General features: G+C 62.4%; 2 protein-coding genes across 36 annotated transcripts in view; one reads left to right on the forward strand and one right to left on the reverse strand.

The window, feature by feature from the left end:
- TMEM255B (transmembrane protein 255B) overlaps positions 1-1,887 on the forward strand; it is a 36,253-nt gene extending 34,366 nt beyond the window's left edge. For all 32 annotated transcript variants that reach the window (XM_086330733.1, XM_086330756.1, XM_086330735.1 and 29 more), the window contains one exon: positions 1,002-1,887. The gene's annotated coding sequence lies outside the window, so the exon portion shown is untranslated. The remainder of the gene's footprint in view (positions 1-1,001) is intronic.
- The window catches only part of GAS6 (growth arrest specific 6), a 28,290-nt gene that overhangs the window by 4,116 nt on the left and 7,862 nt on the right, over positions 1-16,312 (reverse strand). Inside the window, exons 3-13 of one of the 4 annotated variants that reach the window (XM_086330726.1) lie at positions 14,182-14,206; positions 12,885-12,947; positions 10,737-10,859; positions 9,930-10,052; positions 6,725-6,858; positions 6,108-6,230; positions 4,735-4,856; positions 4,535-4,653; positions 4,087-4,276; positions 2,198-2,362; positions 1,016-1,184 (exon numbers count right to left, since the gene is read on the reverse strand). In XM_086330726.1, the coding sequence (XP_086186852.1) occupies positions 1,016-1,184; positions 2,198-2,362; positions 4,087-4,276; positions 4,535-4,653; positions 4,735-4,842 (751 nt within the window). In that variant the 5' untranslated portion in view covers positions 4,843-4,856; positions 6,108-6,230; positions 6,725-6,858; ... (2 more) ...; positions 12,885-12,947; positions 14,182-14,206. The remainder of the gene's footprint in view (positions 1-1,015; positions 1,185-2,197; positions 2,363-4,086; positions 4,277-4,534; positions 4,654-4,734; positions 4,857-6,107; positions 6,231-6,724; positions 6,859-9,929; positions 10,053-10,736; positions 10,860-12,884; positions 12,948-14,181; positions 14,207-16,312) is intronic. The other 3 variants (XM_086330722.1, XM_086330723.1, XM_086330724.1) reach the window with 3 other exon arrangements.

Consider the following 16,312-nt stretch of genomic DNA (forward strand, 5'->3'; position numbering starts at 1 on the left):
GGGAGCAGGTCCCATCTCTGACCCGAATAGACCGTCCCTACGCTTGGGCCACGCAGGGTGGTGAGGGGCACGTGTGCACCTTCACCCGTGACAGGCTCAGAGTCTGGAAACAGACGCTGGGGGCATGCCGGGCAGGGGGTGAGGCACACCTTGCCACCTGAGGAAAGAGGCTCACGGGTCCATGTGTGGTGTCTCCCAGGCCGCGACACAGAGCCGCCCGACAGCCTCACGTCAAAGGCCACTAAGGCCGCGCGCCCAGGCACAGCGATGCCTCCGGGCACAGCGGTGCCCTCCTGGGGGCAGAGGTTAACTCTGGCCCTGCCCGAGGAAATCTGGGGAAATCCTGAGTCCAGACTCAAAGCGAACCGCTGTGCCCCCACCCCCACGGCCCACACGGTGCAGGGCAACCCCTCAGGGCAGACGTAAAGCTAACGTCCAGGTGCCCACTCATCAGCGTGCAGGGTGACTGATTTAGACTGTCGCTTAATACTAAAGGGCCCTGCTCTACAGAAGCGGGAGGGACTCTGGGCGAACCGCCGTCCCCTGCAGCCACCCTGGCCCCCGGCTGCCCACCCCGCCCGCCCCCCTCTTACTGGGGTCACAGAAAAGCTCCTCTATAGCTTCCGCAGCTGCTGGAAAAGCCTCAGTTCTCTGAGGCACAGTCGCAGCTGGGGCCTTGGGCCCATCCGTCAGGGGCCTCCTCGTATCTCTTCCTGCTGAGCCTGGAGCACTGGACTCCTGGTGGTTCGGCCCCTCCCCACGGCCCACAGCGCTGTGACCACAGATGCGCTCAAGGGTGTCCCGTCTCAGAACCTTCCTGGAAGCTCCCGCTTCAAGCCCAGCGTCCCCCGTCTCAGCCACAGGCCCTCCGCCGTCCCACTCTCCCTGCAACCCAGCGCCCAGGCCGGCCATCCCTCAGGCACTTGCCCCGGGGGGACCGGCTGCTGCTGCTGTTTCGGGGAATTTGGGCCAGAAGGCCGAGCACAGCCATCCCCTCTCAGGAGCGGAGACTCACCGTAATCCAGGTGGAAGAAGGCAAACCCACTCCCAGGGAAGAAGGACCCTCTCTCGGTCACAGAGAAGCACTGCATCTTCACGTTCGCCTTGACCGTCTCCTGGACGGCGGTGTCCTCACCATCCAGCCAGTGCCAGCTCTTCAGGCAGCCGTCCAGACGCGGGTTCATCTGGAGAGACAGAGACCCCAGTGGCTCCCTGCTGCTGCCCGTCCTACGGCGCCCTGCTGGTCACGCTCGTGGCAACCCACTGCCCGCAGGCATGGACTCTGCTGAGGGCGGTCGGTCTGCCTTGGACCCACTCAGGGCCGCCCCCACCCCCACCTGCGCCTGGTCCCCCATCAGCTGGCAGGCTCAGGGCGCCTGGTCCCCCTCGGCTGGCAGGCTCGGGGCACCTGGTCCCCCTCGGCTGGCAGGCTCGGGGTGCCGACTGCTGCCTGGAAGGATGGGCAAGGGGACGTGTACACGCCTGTGCTCACACCAGGCCCCCAGAGCACGGCTCCAGCTCAGCCGCACCTGCCACAGCTCTGAGCAGGTCGGGCCAGCCCAGCCTCTTCTGGAAAACCAGGAGGGACTCTGGGGTGTCGGATAGCCCTCAGCCCTCGGGGAGGGGAGACACATTGCGACACTGCCCCCCACTCGGAGCCTCAGCGTGTGGACTCGCCTCCTGCCCGCTGTGGAAACCCAACTCGGAGCCAGGGGCTCTGGCACAGACACCAGCACGCCGGGGGTGAGAAGGGACAGGATTCTCAGAAACAACCAACACCGAGCTCTCATTAGGTCTTACTTCCCCTGCAGGAACCCCAACAGGGTCAACAACCCAAAATGTTCTTGGGAACTGCCCAAAAAAAGTGTTAAAAAGTAAGTTCATTGTTCTTTTTGTGAGAGAATAATTTCATTGTGATTTGTCTCCTCTCCAAAATAGACATTTTCATGATCAATTCAGATGAAACTGCAAATGAGTTTCACAGAAAGAGACAGCAAGATAGGCGAAATAGCTGCACCTGCGGCTTGTTATATTCTAGAGACATTCGCTTTTTCCCACATCCTTTGCTAGACCTGGTCAGTGTGGTTAACTGTCCTCCTCACCCACCCAGGGCTCGGACCCTAGGGACTAAGGACGGTGGTCTCTGTCCTCCTCAGCCCCCTGGGCTCAGACCCCAGGGATGAAGGGGAGTGCTTACAGGATGCACGAGGTCTTTCTCTTGGAAGGGGATGCCCCCCACGGTCAGGTTCAGATGGTACAGTCCTCTGTCCAGCTGGAACAGGTCCCCAGCCACGGCGATCTTCATCACAGCGTCCTTGTTCACCTTGATCACCAGGTTCCGCTCAAGCTCCTCGACAGAGATCTGAGGAGCACGGTGCCATAAGGGTGGACGTGCACCTTCTGAAGGGGGGCCCAACCTGGCGTACCAATACCCATCACCACGTGGGGCCAGGAGACCCCCAGCCTCGGGGGTCCAGGCTCACCACCTACACCGCCTCCCTGGCATCCACGGTGTGGCTCAGGCCCCGCCAACTCCCCCAGGGGCCGGCTCCACCCCCTCGTCCCCCTTCCTGCGAGGGAGCCTCCCCTCCCCATCTCTGGCCCCGCATCAAGCCTTAGCCAGGGAGCTGCTGCAGGAACCTGGGGTCACTGTCCCCGCGCATCAGCCCGGGGTTCTCTGCTCCACCCTGGCCCTTCACCTCTCTGCCCTCAGCTGAGCATGCTTAGATGGGAGCACAATTTCTATCCTGGCATTTCCTGCAGCCGGGCAGTGCCTGGCACAGACCGGACGCTGAGTGAGCATATGGATTCTCTGTAACACTGCCCCTCTCCCCTGCTCTCCTTGCAGGAGAGTTTAAAGCCTGTCACTCTGTGCTCGGAGCATCTTCCTCAGCCCCAGAAGCCCCTGGTTTCCTTTTCGGCTCAGGTGGAGAAACATCCAGGTGCGGGGTCTGAGTTTGCTGAGGAGGCAAAGTAGGGGGTGGGGGATCTGGCGGGCACCAGAGAGCAGGCAGATCGTCATGGAGCCTGGCCTGCGGCTCAAGGGCCAGGTGTATCTCGGGGTGGGCGGGGTGCTGGGGCCATGCACCCACTGGTCGTGCCTCCCCCAGCCCCACTCCCCGGCAGAGGTCCCGGCGGTGCTCAGGCCCCTTGTGCACCTCAAGCTTGGAGCAGCGGGCTCCCACACATGGAGCGTCCTCAACCCCGGGGACAGCTTCCCCACAGAGCGACTATCTTATCTGTCCCTTTGCAGAAGGTCTCCTCCTGCTGTCGTGATGGTGCCTGGGGTTTAAGAGTCTAGGAGTGGAGGAGCTGGACCCACTGATGGGATGGAAACACTAGCAAATGTCTACAGCGCTTTTATTCATGGAGGCCAGGGCAACTTTCTCCATTTTATCTTTACTTCTAAAGGGAAGAAGAATGCTTTTCCCCTTTCTCTTTCAAGCACTTACTTCTAAAAGCCCAGTGCTGACAGCTTGGGAGGAAGCCCGTGTGGCACAGGCCACTTTGCTCCAGGCGGCGTGGCACCCACAGAGCTGACGGCCGGAGGCCAGGCCCTGGGCAATCAGGGTGCCTCCGTCGAGAGGCAGCCAAGTGTGAGCCCTGGAGGTCAGCAGGATGGGAGCAGGCCCGGAGGCAGAGCCCAGGACGGTGTCGTGAGTCACGGCCGACCCTGACCCCCACTGAGAGCATGAGGCAGCGGGGCAGGCACCCAGATCTCAGCCCGTTCTCAGCCTCGGGGCAGCTGACAGTCTGAACCGGAGGGTCCTTGGGAACGGGAGCCCCGTGGGGCCCTGCAGGGGCCCAGTGGCTCTCCTGGCCTCAATCCAGCGGCCTGGAGCCCCCACCTATAGGTGTGACAGACAGAAGCATCTCCAGACAGCCAGGCGGCCCCAGTGGAGCTGGTCCACTGAGAACTGTGGTCCTGGCAGTGGAAGCCCAGCTCAGCTTCTGTGATGAGGTAACGCCCGTCAGGGTGCAGGCTTCCTGCCAGGGCCGTCCTGCTGGGGCCGTGCCTGCTGACCATTGAGGGAGTGTACGTGAGCATTGCGGGGTCCTGGGCAGGGCTGCGGGGGCCCCACTCACCGTCTGCCATGAGCCGTGGTTGATGACAGGCCCGCTGCTGGTGACGCGGCCCACGCCCTGGTAGCGGAGCTGCAGCTCCAGCCGGCCAGCCCGCAGGCCCAGCACGATCCAGGTGCTGTCCCGGTGGCCTCCAGCGAAGAACAGGATGCCCTCGGGGTCGAAGGTCCTGAAGTCGAACTCAGCCACCAGTCTGCGGGCCGGTGGGAACAAAAGCATCACCGTAAGCTGCGGCGTGTGGCCCTTCCCGGCATGGGATGGCCCGGCCTCAGGAAGCGCCAGGTGGGCAGGCTGGGAGCCATCTTCACGCTGATGCTGGCAGTGAGTCACTGGGCAGGGAAGGCCGGCACCAGCCCTGAGACCCGTGTGGCTGTGCTGGGCAGCAGGTCCCCTGACCAGGCAGCCTTGTGCCCATGTCACCTCAGGGCTGGATGCCCTCCTGCCCTCTCACCTCGTGGGCTGCAGCCGTTTGAAGAGCAGTTTGATCACGGGCATTGCGCTGAACATGCGGCCCAGGTACAGGGAGTTCACGCTCTTGGCCACGTTGAAGGGCACACAGGGCAGGATGTCCTGTCGGGGCGGGGGTGGCGGCTGTCAGGCGGGGGCGCCGAAGCCCGGGCCCTGCTGCCCCCGCCTGCCGCCCGGGACTACCTCGCACGTGCTCATGTCCTGGGACAGCTTCAGGCCCCCGCGCCCGTCGCAGTAGCAGGTGTAGCTCCCGGGGGAGTTGGCGCAGACCTGCTCGCAGCGCTCCTCCATGCACTCGTCCGTGTCTGCAACCACAGGGAGCCCCTGAGCCCGGGGGCCGCCAGCGCCTGCCCCATCGCACCTCGGCAGATGCGAGGCCCAGCGTCGAGCCCTGGGCGGCCCAGGTGCGTGGCTCCCACCGGCTCCTTCCTGGGGACACAGCTGCACACTTGGATGGCGGCCGTCAGCACGGCCGGGTCGGCACACACAGGACGCCAGGCTCACGGTTCGGGTGTGGGTTTGTGCCCAGGACAGTGGCCAGGGTGGGGGAGCCGGGATGGCCTGGGGGTTGGGGAGGCAGGCTGGGACCACCCATCTCCTTCCTCGTGGAGGGGCAGCCATGGGCCCCAGGCAGGAAGGCAGTGGGAGGCAGTGTGGCTGTCTGGGCCCCTGGACACGGTTGGGCCAGGTGCACTGGGGGCAGGAGAGAAGGCAGCTGCCCAAGAGCCAGGGCCCTGCCTGCCGCCTCCCTGTGTCTCTGGGGAGGGGCCAGTTGCACGAGAGGCAGGCGCTATATCACACACATGCAGGGGAGGCGGGGCCACATCACACGTATGGCGAGGCGGGGCCACTTCATGTGCGCACAGGGGAGGCAGGGGCCACGTGTGTGCAGGGGAGGCAGGGGTCACGTGTGTGCAGGTGAGACAGGCCATGTGTGTGCAGGTGAGACAGGGGCCACGTGTGTGCAGGTGAGACGGGCCACGTGTGTGCAGGGGAGGCAGGGGCCACTTCATGTGCGCGCAGGGGAGGCAGGGCCACATGTGTGCAGGGGAGGCAGGGGCCACGTCACGTGTGCAGGTGAGACAGGCCACGTGTGTGCAGGTGAGACGGGCCACTTCATGTGCGCGCAGGGGAGGCAGGGGCCACGTGTGTGCAGGGGAGGCAGGGGCCACGTCACGTGTGCAGGTGAGACAGGCCACGTGTGTGCAGGTGAGACAGGCCATGTGTGTGCAGGTGAGGAAGGGGCCACGCTGCGTGTATGGTGCGGCAGGGGCCACACCGCATGTATGGTGCGGCAGGGGCCACGCTGCATGTGTGGTGAGGAAGGGGCCACGCTGTGTGTGTGGTGAGGAAGGGGCTACCTCGCGTGTGTGTGGTGAGGCAGGGGCCACGCCGCGCGTGTGGTGCGGCAGGGGCCACACCGCGCGTGTGGTGTGGCAGGGGCCACGCCACGCGTGTGCAGGTGCTCAGCCCCTCGGGGGGCACACGGCATAGCGCTCCCTGGAGCATGGCGCCCTGTGTGTGCCTGTGTGTCCCACGTGGCCTCAGGTAGGTACCTTGGCAGCCCTTCTCCTGTGAACTGAACACGTAGCCCTCGTCGCAGACACAGGAGTAGGAGCCTGGCAGATTCTGGCACCGCGCCGCCCCGCAGGCGCCCGCGTCCACACATTCGTCTACGTCTGCAGGAAAAACCAGCTGCATCAGGTCCACCGGGCCTGCTGGCAGCCGGCCTGGAAGGAGCTGCTGCCCGCTGGCCAGGAACTGTGGAGAGGCGGCCAGCTCTGTGGGGGGAGCCCAGCCTCGCCTGGCGGAGTCAGTGCAGTGTCCCCCTCCCCCTCTTCTCCTCCCCCTCCTCTGCCCCTTGCCCCCCTCCCCCTGTCCATCCTCCCCTCTCCCCCTCCTCTGCTGTCTCTTCCCTTCCTTCTAACCCTTGGGTTTTCAGCCCCAGCCCAGAAGCAGGGCTGGGGGTGGGTGGGGAGTTTCTGATCGGGGCCTGGTTGAGAAGGCGGATTCCTGTCTGTGGGGCACTGGCTGGCCCGGTGCACAGAGCTGTTGCCTAATTCAAATGACAGTAATCCAGGAAGGTAAAAAAGTACCTCTGGGGCCTTTTAACCCAAGTCCCACCCGCATCCCCAGAGCCCCCCGACCATCAAGCTGACTGCACGGGCCTCACACTGAGGTCTGCCCGAGGAAACCAGCACCACAGCCACGGTCAGTGACCGTCCGGGGTCGTCCTGAGGCTCCTTCCCCTCTGCCACATGGACAAACCAGTATCAGCAGGAGAAACCTGCAGCCAAGAGCTGGTTCCTGAGGAGACAGAGGGAATTTCTAGAAAGTGCAACTGGTACTTCAAATAAGATCTGCCCGCAAAGACTCAGAGCTACTCCTGACTTTGTCACAAGGGCAGCTCGGCAAACATTTCAGATGTGGAAACTAAGATTCCTCCCAGAGATGGCGGGAATGATCCACGTGCTCCCCGCAGGAAGCCTGTAAACCCGCAGGGCCCCCGCTGTCAGGGCCGGCAGGCACTGCAGGAGCCAGGCTGGGCTGAGCCCACGTGGGCCGGGCTGGCAGTGGGTCCAGACCAGCCCCCAGCTATTCAGGGGTGCGAGGTGCCAAGCAGAGTCCCCAGGCAGGCAGGCACCACACTCACACTGGGGGCCATGGGCAGGTACCCCGCACCATGCTGGCTCAGCAGTGCCAGCCCCCGCCCTCAGCTGCCGAAACTTCAGCACAATCGTAGGGAAAGCTCACAGCCCACCCTGCAGTCTTGCTCAACCTAACTGGCTCCACGAAAGCTCACAATGAGCAATGACTGGCCTCTGGGTGGTCCCCTGTCGGCAGCCAAGGAAGTGCCCAGAGACTCATCCGCAAAGGCTGGGCAGCGCTTCAGAGCAGACCCCAGGAGCCCAGCCCCACGGGTGCAGGGTCCCCACCCCCTCGCTCTCAGCATCTCAGGGCTGACCACAGAGGACATGATGAGACTGTGCCTCACTGCAGGGCTGCTAAGGAAACAGTGACACCAGGAGAAAGGCAGGTATCGGGCCCGCGTCTGCAGGCACACCCCGAAACCAGCATCGGGGCGGGGCCCGTGCCAACATGCTAAGTAGCGACCAGTCCTGCTAACGGGAGGCACAGGGCCCGCCCTGCTGTCCTGCAGCCAGGGATGCAGGATGCTTGGATTCACTCAGAGCCGGAGGCTGCCTCACCCCTGGGTGGTCTGCGAGGTCGACCAGAGGTTCAAAGCCGGCCCTTGGGGTTTTCCAAAGAGGGCGCTTCTCAGAGCGGCGACAGTTCCTGGGGCACCCACACGGACAGCACAGGGCTTCCCTAGAATCTGAGCCCCGCAGTCTGGGCCGGCCCTCAGGACTGCCCCGGCAGCTGTGGGCACAAGAGAGGCTGAGCCTGAGTAGAGAAGGGCCCCTGGAGAAGTGGGGGGAGAAGCCCTTGGGTCCCTGAGCACCACCCTCCACACCCCACAATGACCGCCCTATGACACAGCCTGCCTGGAAGTGCGTTCTTAGGGGGAGGCAGACGGCTGTGAAGAGCGGGGGATGGGACCCGCCACCGGGACACGAGGAGGCCTCCCGCGGCTCGTCAGGCCCGGGAGGCACCGATGTGCATGGACTGGAGGCGGTTTCTCCAGATAAGAGAGTCGAGCCGCGTCTGTGCTCAGGGCCCCCCTGGGGCTTCCAGACCCCGGGCCCTGACCCCTCGTGCTGCCGTGACAGATGGGAATTCATGGGGAGAGGGAGGTGGGCAAGCGAGTTGCCTCTGGGAGAGTGGGGGTGAGAGAGGGGTGCCTCTGGGGAGCGGGCAGCTTGCAGTGGTTTCTTGGGGTGCCCCGGGGGCTGGCTGTGGGGAGCCCCAGACTGACTGCAGAAGTGGGGGGGCAGGGTAGCTGCTTTCTGCTTCACTCCAGAGCAGACCTTTCTCAGAGGAAGGCTGGTGACTGGAGCCTTGGGAAGCCAGTGGGGCGGGAGTGGTAAGGTAGGATCCTGGAGGCCTCGAGCAGAACCCTGCAGCACCCCCACGCACCCCACCAATAAGTACGAAACAGCAGTTCTGATCAGGACCATGGTCACACTCAGTGTCGGATGAGCATTTCTGAGGAGGTTTACAGAGGCTGTGACTGCCGCTGCAGGCAAGAGGCAGACTGCACGAACAGCAGACTGCAGATGCCGGAAGTGGCTCCGTCTTGAGCAGGACTAAACCTGTGGCCTCGAGAGAATGGGATTCACACTACCGCTCCTGACAGTCTGTCTCTGTGGGCATCGGAATCGTTTGTTCTGCCCGTATGTGTAAGGGGGCAACTGAAACCGTCAGCAAAGAGATGCTCCAGGCCTACACAGACATCACTCCCTCTGAGAGCGTGGCGCCCGTGTCAGCAGCAAGTTACAGAAGACAGACCTCCAGCTCAACCCCTCAGAGACGCAGTGATGTTCTGGTAAGTGAGCACTTGCGAGCAGCCCTTGGCAGGACTCTGCCCTCAGCAGGAAGCCCCCTTTCTCATCACTTTAGCAAAACTGCGTTGTAACCAGCTTTTAACCAGGCCCTGCCCTGCTCGCCTGTCTCTGGCCCAAGCACACCTTCACACAGCACCTTGCTTAACTTAATGGTTCTTTGTGCAGATCAAAGAACTAAAAATAAACAACAGATGACCTGATCTCTCCCCCAGCTTCCCCTTCAGTAACCTCGTGAACAAACGGTGTGACCGAACAGTAAGACAGTGCCTGGAGGGGCCGTGAGGAGAGCTGAGGGGCCTGCACTCTGTGCGGGGAGCAGGACGCTGACCCCAGTCTCAGTGGCTAATAAGGCTCCTTCCCGCATCCCTTTAAAAGCTCTCAAGGCTGAGCCGAGGCTTCGGAGGTGGTTTTGGGGGCTGCTGAGCCCACCATCTCCTCAGAGTGCCAGCACTCTGATTAAAGGCACCTTCCCTTTCTACCATTTGTGAGCTCTGATCCTGTAGCAGTGAGCAGTGGGACCCCAGGCGTCCTGCCCGCACCTCCTCACAAGGCGTCCGGGGCCCTGAGGTCAAAGGAACGTCTGCAGGCTCCGTGGCCAGGAAGGAGGCCCAGCGATCACCCCACCCCCTCTCCCCGAGCAGCAGGCAGGCCTCCCAGCTGGGCTGGCTCCGTCCACAGATCTGAGTGAATCAGCCTGTGTCCCGGCTCTGGGGCCCTTGGCCACGGACAAGCCTGGGCATGTGCTGTGTCTGCGGGACACCCTCCTGCCCTCCCTCCAGAGCCAAGGAGCCAGCCACAGCCTCAGCCTCTTGCAGAGGAGCCAAGCGACTGAGGCTTCAGCCTGCCGACTTCTGGCAACTGCAAAAGCGAACAGGCTAGCACAGAGGCGGGGGGGTCCTGGGTCAGGCTCACCGAGGCAGGTCCGACTGTCTGGGGAGAGCATGTAGCCCCCGTGGCAGGCACACTGGAAGCTGCCCGGCTGGTTGTAGCATATTTGGCTGCAACCCCCGTTCTCCTGGCTGCACTCGTTGACATCTGGGAAAAGGACACGGAGCCAGAGGGGACCCATGACCGCCTGGAACACTTGGCAGCGTCTGCAGCCCCAGCCCCGTGGAATCCACCCCCAGGTCCTGGGTGGGGGGCACAGGGACCCAGTTCTGTGGCTGGACAACAGGGTCTGAGGGGCTCAGGGCTCCCTCTGCAGCGAAGGGGTGCCCAAGGGTTCTAACCAGGTCCCAGGGGTCTCCTGCATCTTCTCTGCTGACCCAGCACGCTGCAAACTCAAGGAGGGTGGAAGTGAACCTGCTCTTGACTCCCTTCTGATCAGTGGGGGCCCAGATGGTGGGCCTCAGGGAGGGCGTGCCCGCCCGCCCCCCGGCGCCCTGGAAGAGCTGGCCTGGCTTGGGCACTGCTGGGGGCTCCGCATGGTGGCTTTTCAAGCTGGATGGAGCCCTGCCAGGGGCAGCAGGACACCTGCTGTCCAGACGTCCACGCCCCCGGGAGGACTTGAGAGGCTGAGGGCCCCATGCACCCATCTTCTCCTTGGGAGAGGACCAGTGAGGGTCCTGTGTCCCCACACAGCTGGCATCCCCTCAAAGTCTCCTCACTCCTGTTGCAGCCAGACAGGCTGGTGTGGCTGTGTCCTCTGCCAGCCCAGGCCCTTGGGCGGCCCTGAGGGGTGTCCTGACACCCCCATCTCCCCAGGCAATGCAGCCTTACCCCTGTCGCAAAGTCGCCCTGCCCAGCCGTCTCTGCACTGGCAGTAGAAGTTGCCCATGAGGTCCTGGCAAACATGGGTCCCCTTCTTATTGCAGGGGTCTGGAGAGCACTGGTCAGGCAGCTCTGAGTGGAAAGCAAAGAGAAGGGGACCCTGAGCTGTGAGAGCACTGAGGCGGGTCGGGGGCACTGAGGTCCCCCTGCTGGTCCTGGCTGGCCACACCGAACCCCACCTCCCCCGGAGGGCGTCACAGACCAGGCCGGCCAGGCCCTGACTGATCCCAGGAAACTCAGGTCAGCTTGGAGGGAGCGGCCGCCCACCCACCAGGCTAGAGGCTGGGGTTGTGCCCTGGGGAAGCGGGGGAGAGGCCAGGCCTGGCAGGGTCCCAGAGCTGGACCTCCCAGGGAATGGGTCACAGGGCCCTGGCAGGCACAGGAGGCAGGTACAGGTCCCCACCTCCCTGTCCAGCTTCCCCTGAGACTCAAGCAGTGGCCCCTGCTCCCTGAGCACTCAGCAGGCCCACGTCCAGCTCGCTTGGAGTGTGCCTGGGACCCCTGGGCAGCGGGGGACGTGCGTGGGGCCAGGCAGCTCCCGACCCGGATGGTCCCACTGTCCCCCCACAGCACCCAGCATGTCAGAGGCCCCACGGGAGGGGCGGCTGGGCAAGGGTGCGTCCCCACCCGAAACACTCAGTTAGACTTAAGTTATTGCAGAAAGACAAGCCCGAATTCATTACCTTCGCCTGGAATTTGCCTAGAATGCCCAACACCACCCCTTACAAATCTCAGGGTCCCTAGGCCGAGAGGGCAACCCCGCCTTCTCCTGGGGGCGGACAACTCCCAGCAGGAAGAATTCCACCTGCTTTCCTTTGCTGCCTCGTTGGGAAGCTCATCTCTGGGGCAGAGTGAGGAGTATGTTTGCAGGTGTCCCAAGCTTCTGAGGAATTCGGTGGACGCAGGCAGCCCGCGGACAGGCTCTGGGCTGAGTCCTGACCCAGGCCCCACAGGAGGGAGGTGAATGGTTATCTGCCCGCTGATGGCGGGGGGAGGGTGCGGCGGGGAGGCCGCCCTGTGCACTGGAATGCTCGGCACCTGCCGTGGTCAGTGGGGGCCAGTCTCGTGGCTTCTGCTCCTCCTTCCAGAAGTGTGAGGGCAATGGCAAGTTATGACCTGGGCAGGGCATGCTCAGAACAGCAAGTGCCGAGACACTGCCCTCGTGGGGACAGGTGGGTCACAGACGGCTGCACCAAAGGCTGAGGGGGGCAGAGATAACGTGTCTGCTCCACAGGACTCTCAGGCCAGAGCCAGGCCTGGAGTCAGGTTCAGCTGAGACGTGTGTACATGTGGATGAAAGCCATGTGACCGGACACCAAAAATGGCAGTGTTACCGTATGATAATTTAAAGTAATAATAATAACAAAGATGCATGATGAGCTGAGGGGGAATCTTGCTACCTTTACTACAAACGGCTAACCTGCAAAATCTATCATCAGCTCCTACAAACCGAGAAAGGCAGGCAAAGAATGTGAACAAACCATTCGCAGAGAAAGAAACACGTGAAGCTTGGCTTCACTCGTGAGTAAGAAGAGCTAAACTGAATGGCTTGAGGGCCATTTCCCCACTTTTCTACTGGAAGAGGTAGAAAGTAGAAAGAAGTACAGCTGGCTGGTGCAGGTACTGGGGGCACTCCTGCCCTCTGTAGGGATAATGGGCCAGGTCTGCGTCAAAACTGGGAAAGACACAGCTTTCCCTTCGTACTTCTACTCCTAGGAGCTCACCCAGCAGAGGTGCTCAGGGAGACAAGGAGGCCACTCTGGTTTATTTGTTACAATAAAAAACTGGAGAGAGCCCAGGAGTTTGCCAGTGCACCTTGCTTACCAGGCATGCTGCCCACCAAGTGGGCTGAGAGCATTCTCAGAACCAGTGGCTGCGGTGAAAGGGGACTCTACTAACCAGGATGTGGGCCCAGACGGGCCTTCCCTCCACCTCGCAGAGGTATGCACTTCATGCCACACACACTTTGGCTCAGGGCAGAGGGGGCTGACCTCAGGCTGTGGCTCCGAAGGCCACAGGGACACTCAGGGCCCCTGGGAATGACCACAAGACCCCAAGATCCCAGACTCAGGGGCTGTGAGGCAGGAGCACACTTACTTTGCACACAGGTGACGAAAGCTGGGTTCTTTTGGTACGGAGATCCATGTTTATTGATGCATTCTGCAAGACAGGGAGTGGGGTGTCACCCCCTGACAGAGGCGCTCATGCTGACACAGAATTTTAACACCAAAAATGAGCAGGTGCCTCCAACGGGCAGAGCTCTGTCCAAGGGGCACCAGCCCCTTTGACTTTGACGGGGGAGGCTCCTGCCATTGCATAGAAGGCTCTCTGGTGGCCCTCGGGAGGCTCTCTGACCGTGGCAGAGACCTGAGCTCCATCTCAACCTGACCCTGTTTGGAACAGCGCCCTGGGTTTGATGGAGACCGAGCTCCTCCCCCCACTACTCAGTCGACTGGGCCTCCCCACGGGGCCGGGGCTGGGGAGCAACCACGTGCATCTGGGCACAGTGGGTGCTGAGCCACTTCACTGGCCCTTCAGGAGGTTGCTGCTGCTCAAGCAAATTGGAGGACGTGGGCATGAGCAGTGGACAGGACCAGAGGTGGCCAGGGGACCACGGTCGCCCTTTCCTGAGGAAACAAACCCGCACACCCAGGAGCAAGGCCACACGGGGCCCGGGCTGGGCTGCCCGGGGCCGACCACAGTCCACTCTGCGAAGCGCCTCTAAGAGGCTGCAAGGCCAGCGGAAAAGTGACCCAAGTGCACTCGACACAATCAGAAGGGAGAGCCCCGGATGCCTCTCTCGTTGTGAGTACAGACGCCCCAGCAAGCCTCAAAACAGCACTGATCAAGGAGCAGTTCCCTGGGGACTTCCAGATCGCCCTGGAGAGACGGGCTGTCTTCCTCTTGTTCCCCCAAAGTGCAGCGGGGCTTTCCAGCCCCCCTCCCCCTCAACACTCACAGAGACGTCGCTGCTTGACAGCCAAGGCGGCTTGCTTGCACAATCTTGTCATTGGAGTTAAGCAAAATCATCTCTAATGTTCCCAGCTTTAGTTAGTCTTATGGTGTCAATAGCTACACCCCACACAGACAAGAGCTCCCCGGGGTCTTTAGTAACATCACAGCGGGGAGTCCTGAGACTAAATCAACCATATTCCCCCGTTAACCAGCTGAGCTGGGGGTCAGAGTGGAGCGGAGGTTTGCCAACAGCGACACTGGCTGCAGGGTTAGGGTTAGGGTTAGGGACACAGGCCAGGCTTTGCTCCGTGAGCCCGGAGGTCCCATCTCTGTCACGGAGCTCTGTCCCTCCAGGAACAACTTGGTGACAAGGTCTTAGCAACCTCTCCTCCAACACATAACGTCTCCCCGACTAAAGGAGGCCATGATTTCAACTTACCCAAGTACCTTGGATAAAAGTACTCCTGTGGAAAGAGAAAAAGAAAGGCAGCGGTTAACTGTCAGAGTGTCTGGCGTCTGAGCACCCCCATGGCCACTGGGCTAGGAACCTCCCCCTCCCCCCAGGAGGTAGGTGCTTGCAGAGGGCGAGGGCGGGGGAGAAAGCTGCTTTCTGCCTCTAAGACGGCAGGGAGGGGGAGGGGAGGAGAGGGGAGGGAAGGGGGGAGGGGAGAGGGGAGGGGCAAGGAGGGGGAGGGGAGGGCAGGGGAGGGCAGAGGAGAGGGGAGGGCAGGGCAGGGCAGGGAAGAGAGGAGGGGAGGGCGGGGGGGGGAGGGGAGGGGAGGGCAGGGGAGGGCAGGGCAGGGGAGGGGAGGGGAGGGCTGGGGAGGGGAGGGGAGAGCAGGGCAGGGCAGGGGAGAGGAGGGGAGGGCAGGGGAGGGCAGGGCAGGGGAGGGGAGGTCTGGTGAGGGCAGGGCAGGGCAGGGAAGAGAGGAGGGGAGGGCAGGGGAGGGCAAAGGAGGGCAGGGCAGGGGAGGGGAGGGCAGGGGAGGGCAGGGCAGGGGAGGGGAGGGCTGGTGAGGGCAGGGCAGGACAGGGGAGGGGAGGGCAGGGGAGGGGAGGGGAGGCCCAAGCAGCCCAGGGCTTCTGCAGGGTGCTTGCATGCTGAGACCAGCTGGCTGAAACCAGCAGCCCAGTGCCACCAACAGCAGCTATACCACGTGGGTAAAGTGTCTTTCAGGAGGATAAGAAACATGTTGGAAAGAACCCAGCCTCAGACTCTGGTGGGAGGACTCCCAGTAGTTCCTGTGTCTGTAAACCACGCCAGAAGAGGACAGAGGGTGTGAAGGGCAGGTCCTTTCAGCCATGACTGCGAATTACAAGGTTGGAGCTGGGCAGCAACTCTGGTCTCCAGCTGCCACGGGGCGGGGTCACAGCAGCCCGCCCCTGCCTCTGCCGCCCCTCAGGGCTGACGGCGGAGCCGTTTGGTCCTACATCCCCTCCCCGAGGAAACCAAGTGACCTGATGTTGCCAGCTTGCTGGTGTCTAATCCTCCCGACCACCCTCCCAGGAAGGTCGCTCTCAGCCCATTATCACAGATGAGGAAGCTGAGACTTCAGGTCAGCCGCAGCCCTGCTTCCCCATGACCCTGCGTGTCACCTCCATCACCCGGCTGGGCCCCCGGGCCTGGGGGCTGGGTGGGGGCGCCTTGGGCAGATGCAGTCAGTTCATGCTTTTAGAAATAACGTTCTGGTAGGGGTGCTTCTTATAAAACGTTATTTTAAAAGCAAAGATGGGACCGAGTCCAGGGCTTCTGAAGCACCGGAGAAGGTGACATCCATGCAAACGTGATACAGAGGCAGGCGGGGTTGCGGGGAGGGGCCTGCCCCCTTTGGCTCCCAGGCCTGCTCCCTACAAACCGGCTGCGTTTTCTCCTCCCAGTTTCAGTCCTGCACCAGTTGGCTCTGGGAACAGACAGACAGGCGGGTTTGGGCCCCTGTGATGAGCACTCTCGGGGTCTCCCGGGATCTGTGGGTCGTGGCATCTGTCTGGGGTTAGCAGGAGAGCAGAGGTCTGCAGTGAGGCTGCCGTGGGCTTTGGCCATGTCGAGTGCCACGGCACAGCACATCTGAGCCTCCTCTCCCTCTGCTCCTCATGAGCCATCCCCCGAAGGGGAAAGGAGAGCCGTTCACATCCCCGCGGGGCCCAGGTGAGGCTGGGACTCCCGCCCCCATGCAGCCCTCCCTTCCACCAGCCACTCATGCTCCCTGCCCTGAGCGCAGATGAGCCGGGGACACCCACCCCCAGCTCCGTTGACCTCTGCGGATGCTGCCCTCCAGACACACCGTGTCGGTGGTGCCTGAATGCTTTTGTCTGGAGTGTCCGGGACCTTTACCTGGGTTACCCAACATGACAGGACTCTCACATCACACTGCAACAAATCCAGTGGTTTCTCAAACAGTGAACTGAGAATTTATTGCTTTCTTTAACCTGTAGCTGTCCACAATTTTAGTTCCAAAGATCTCTACTCTTTGAAAGCAGGCTGGGTGTCACAGCAGTTCGCTTATTGACAGGGCGGACACAGGTGTTCTCCCCGGGAGCCAGAGGGGAGGGCCCGCCAAGGCCCAGCCTGG

Source organism: Bos grunniens, chromosome 12, assembly GCF_055505025.1.
Source record: "Bos grunniens cultivar Pamir isolate PY7600 chromosome 12, Bosgru_T2T1.0, whole genome shotgun sequence".
NCBI lineage: Eukaryota > Metazoa > Chordata > Mammalia > Artiodactyla > Bovidae > Bos > Bos grunniens.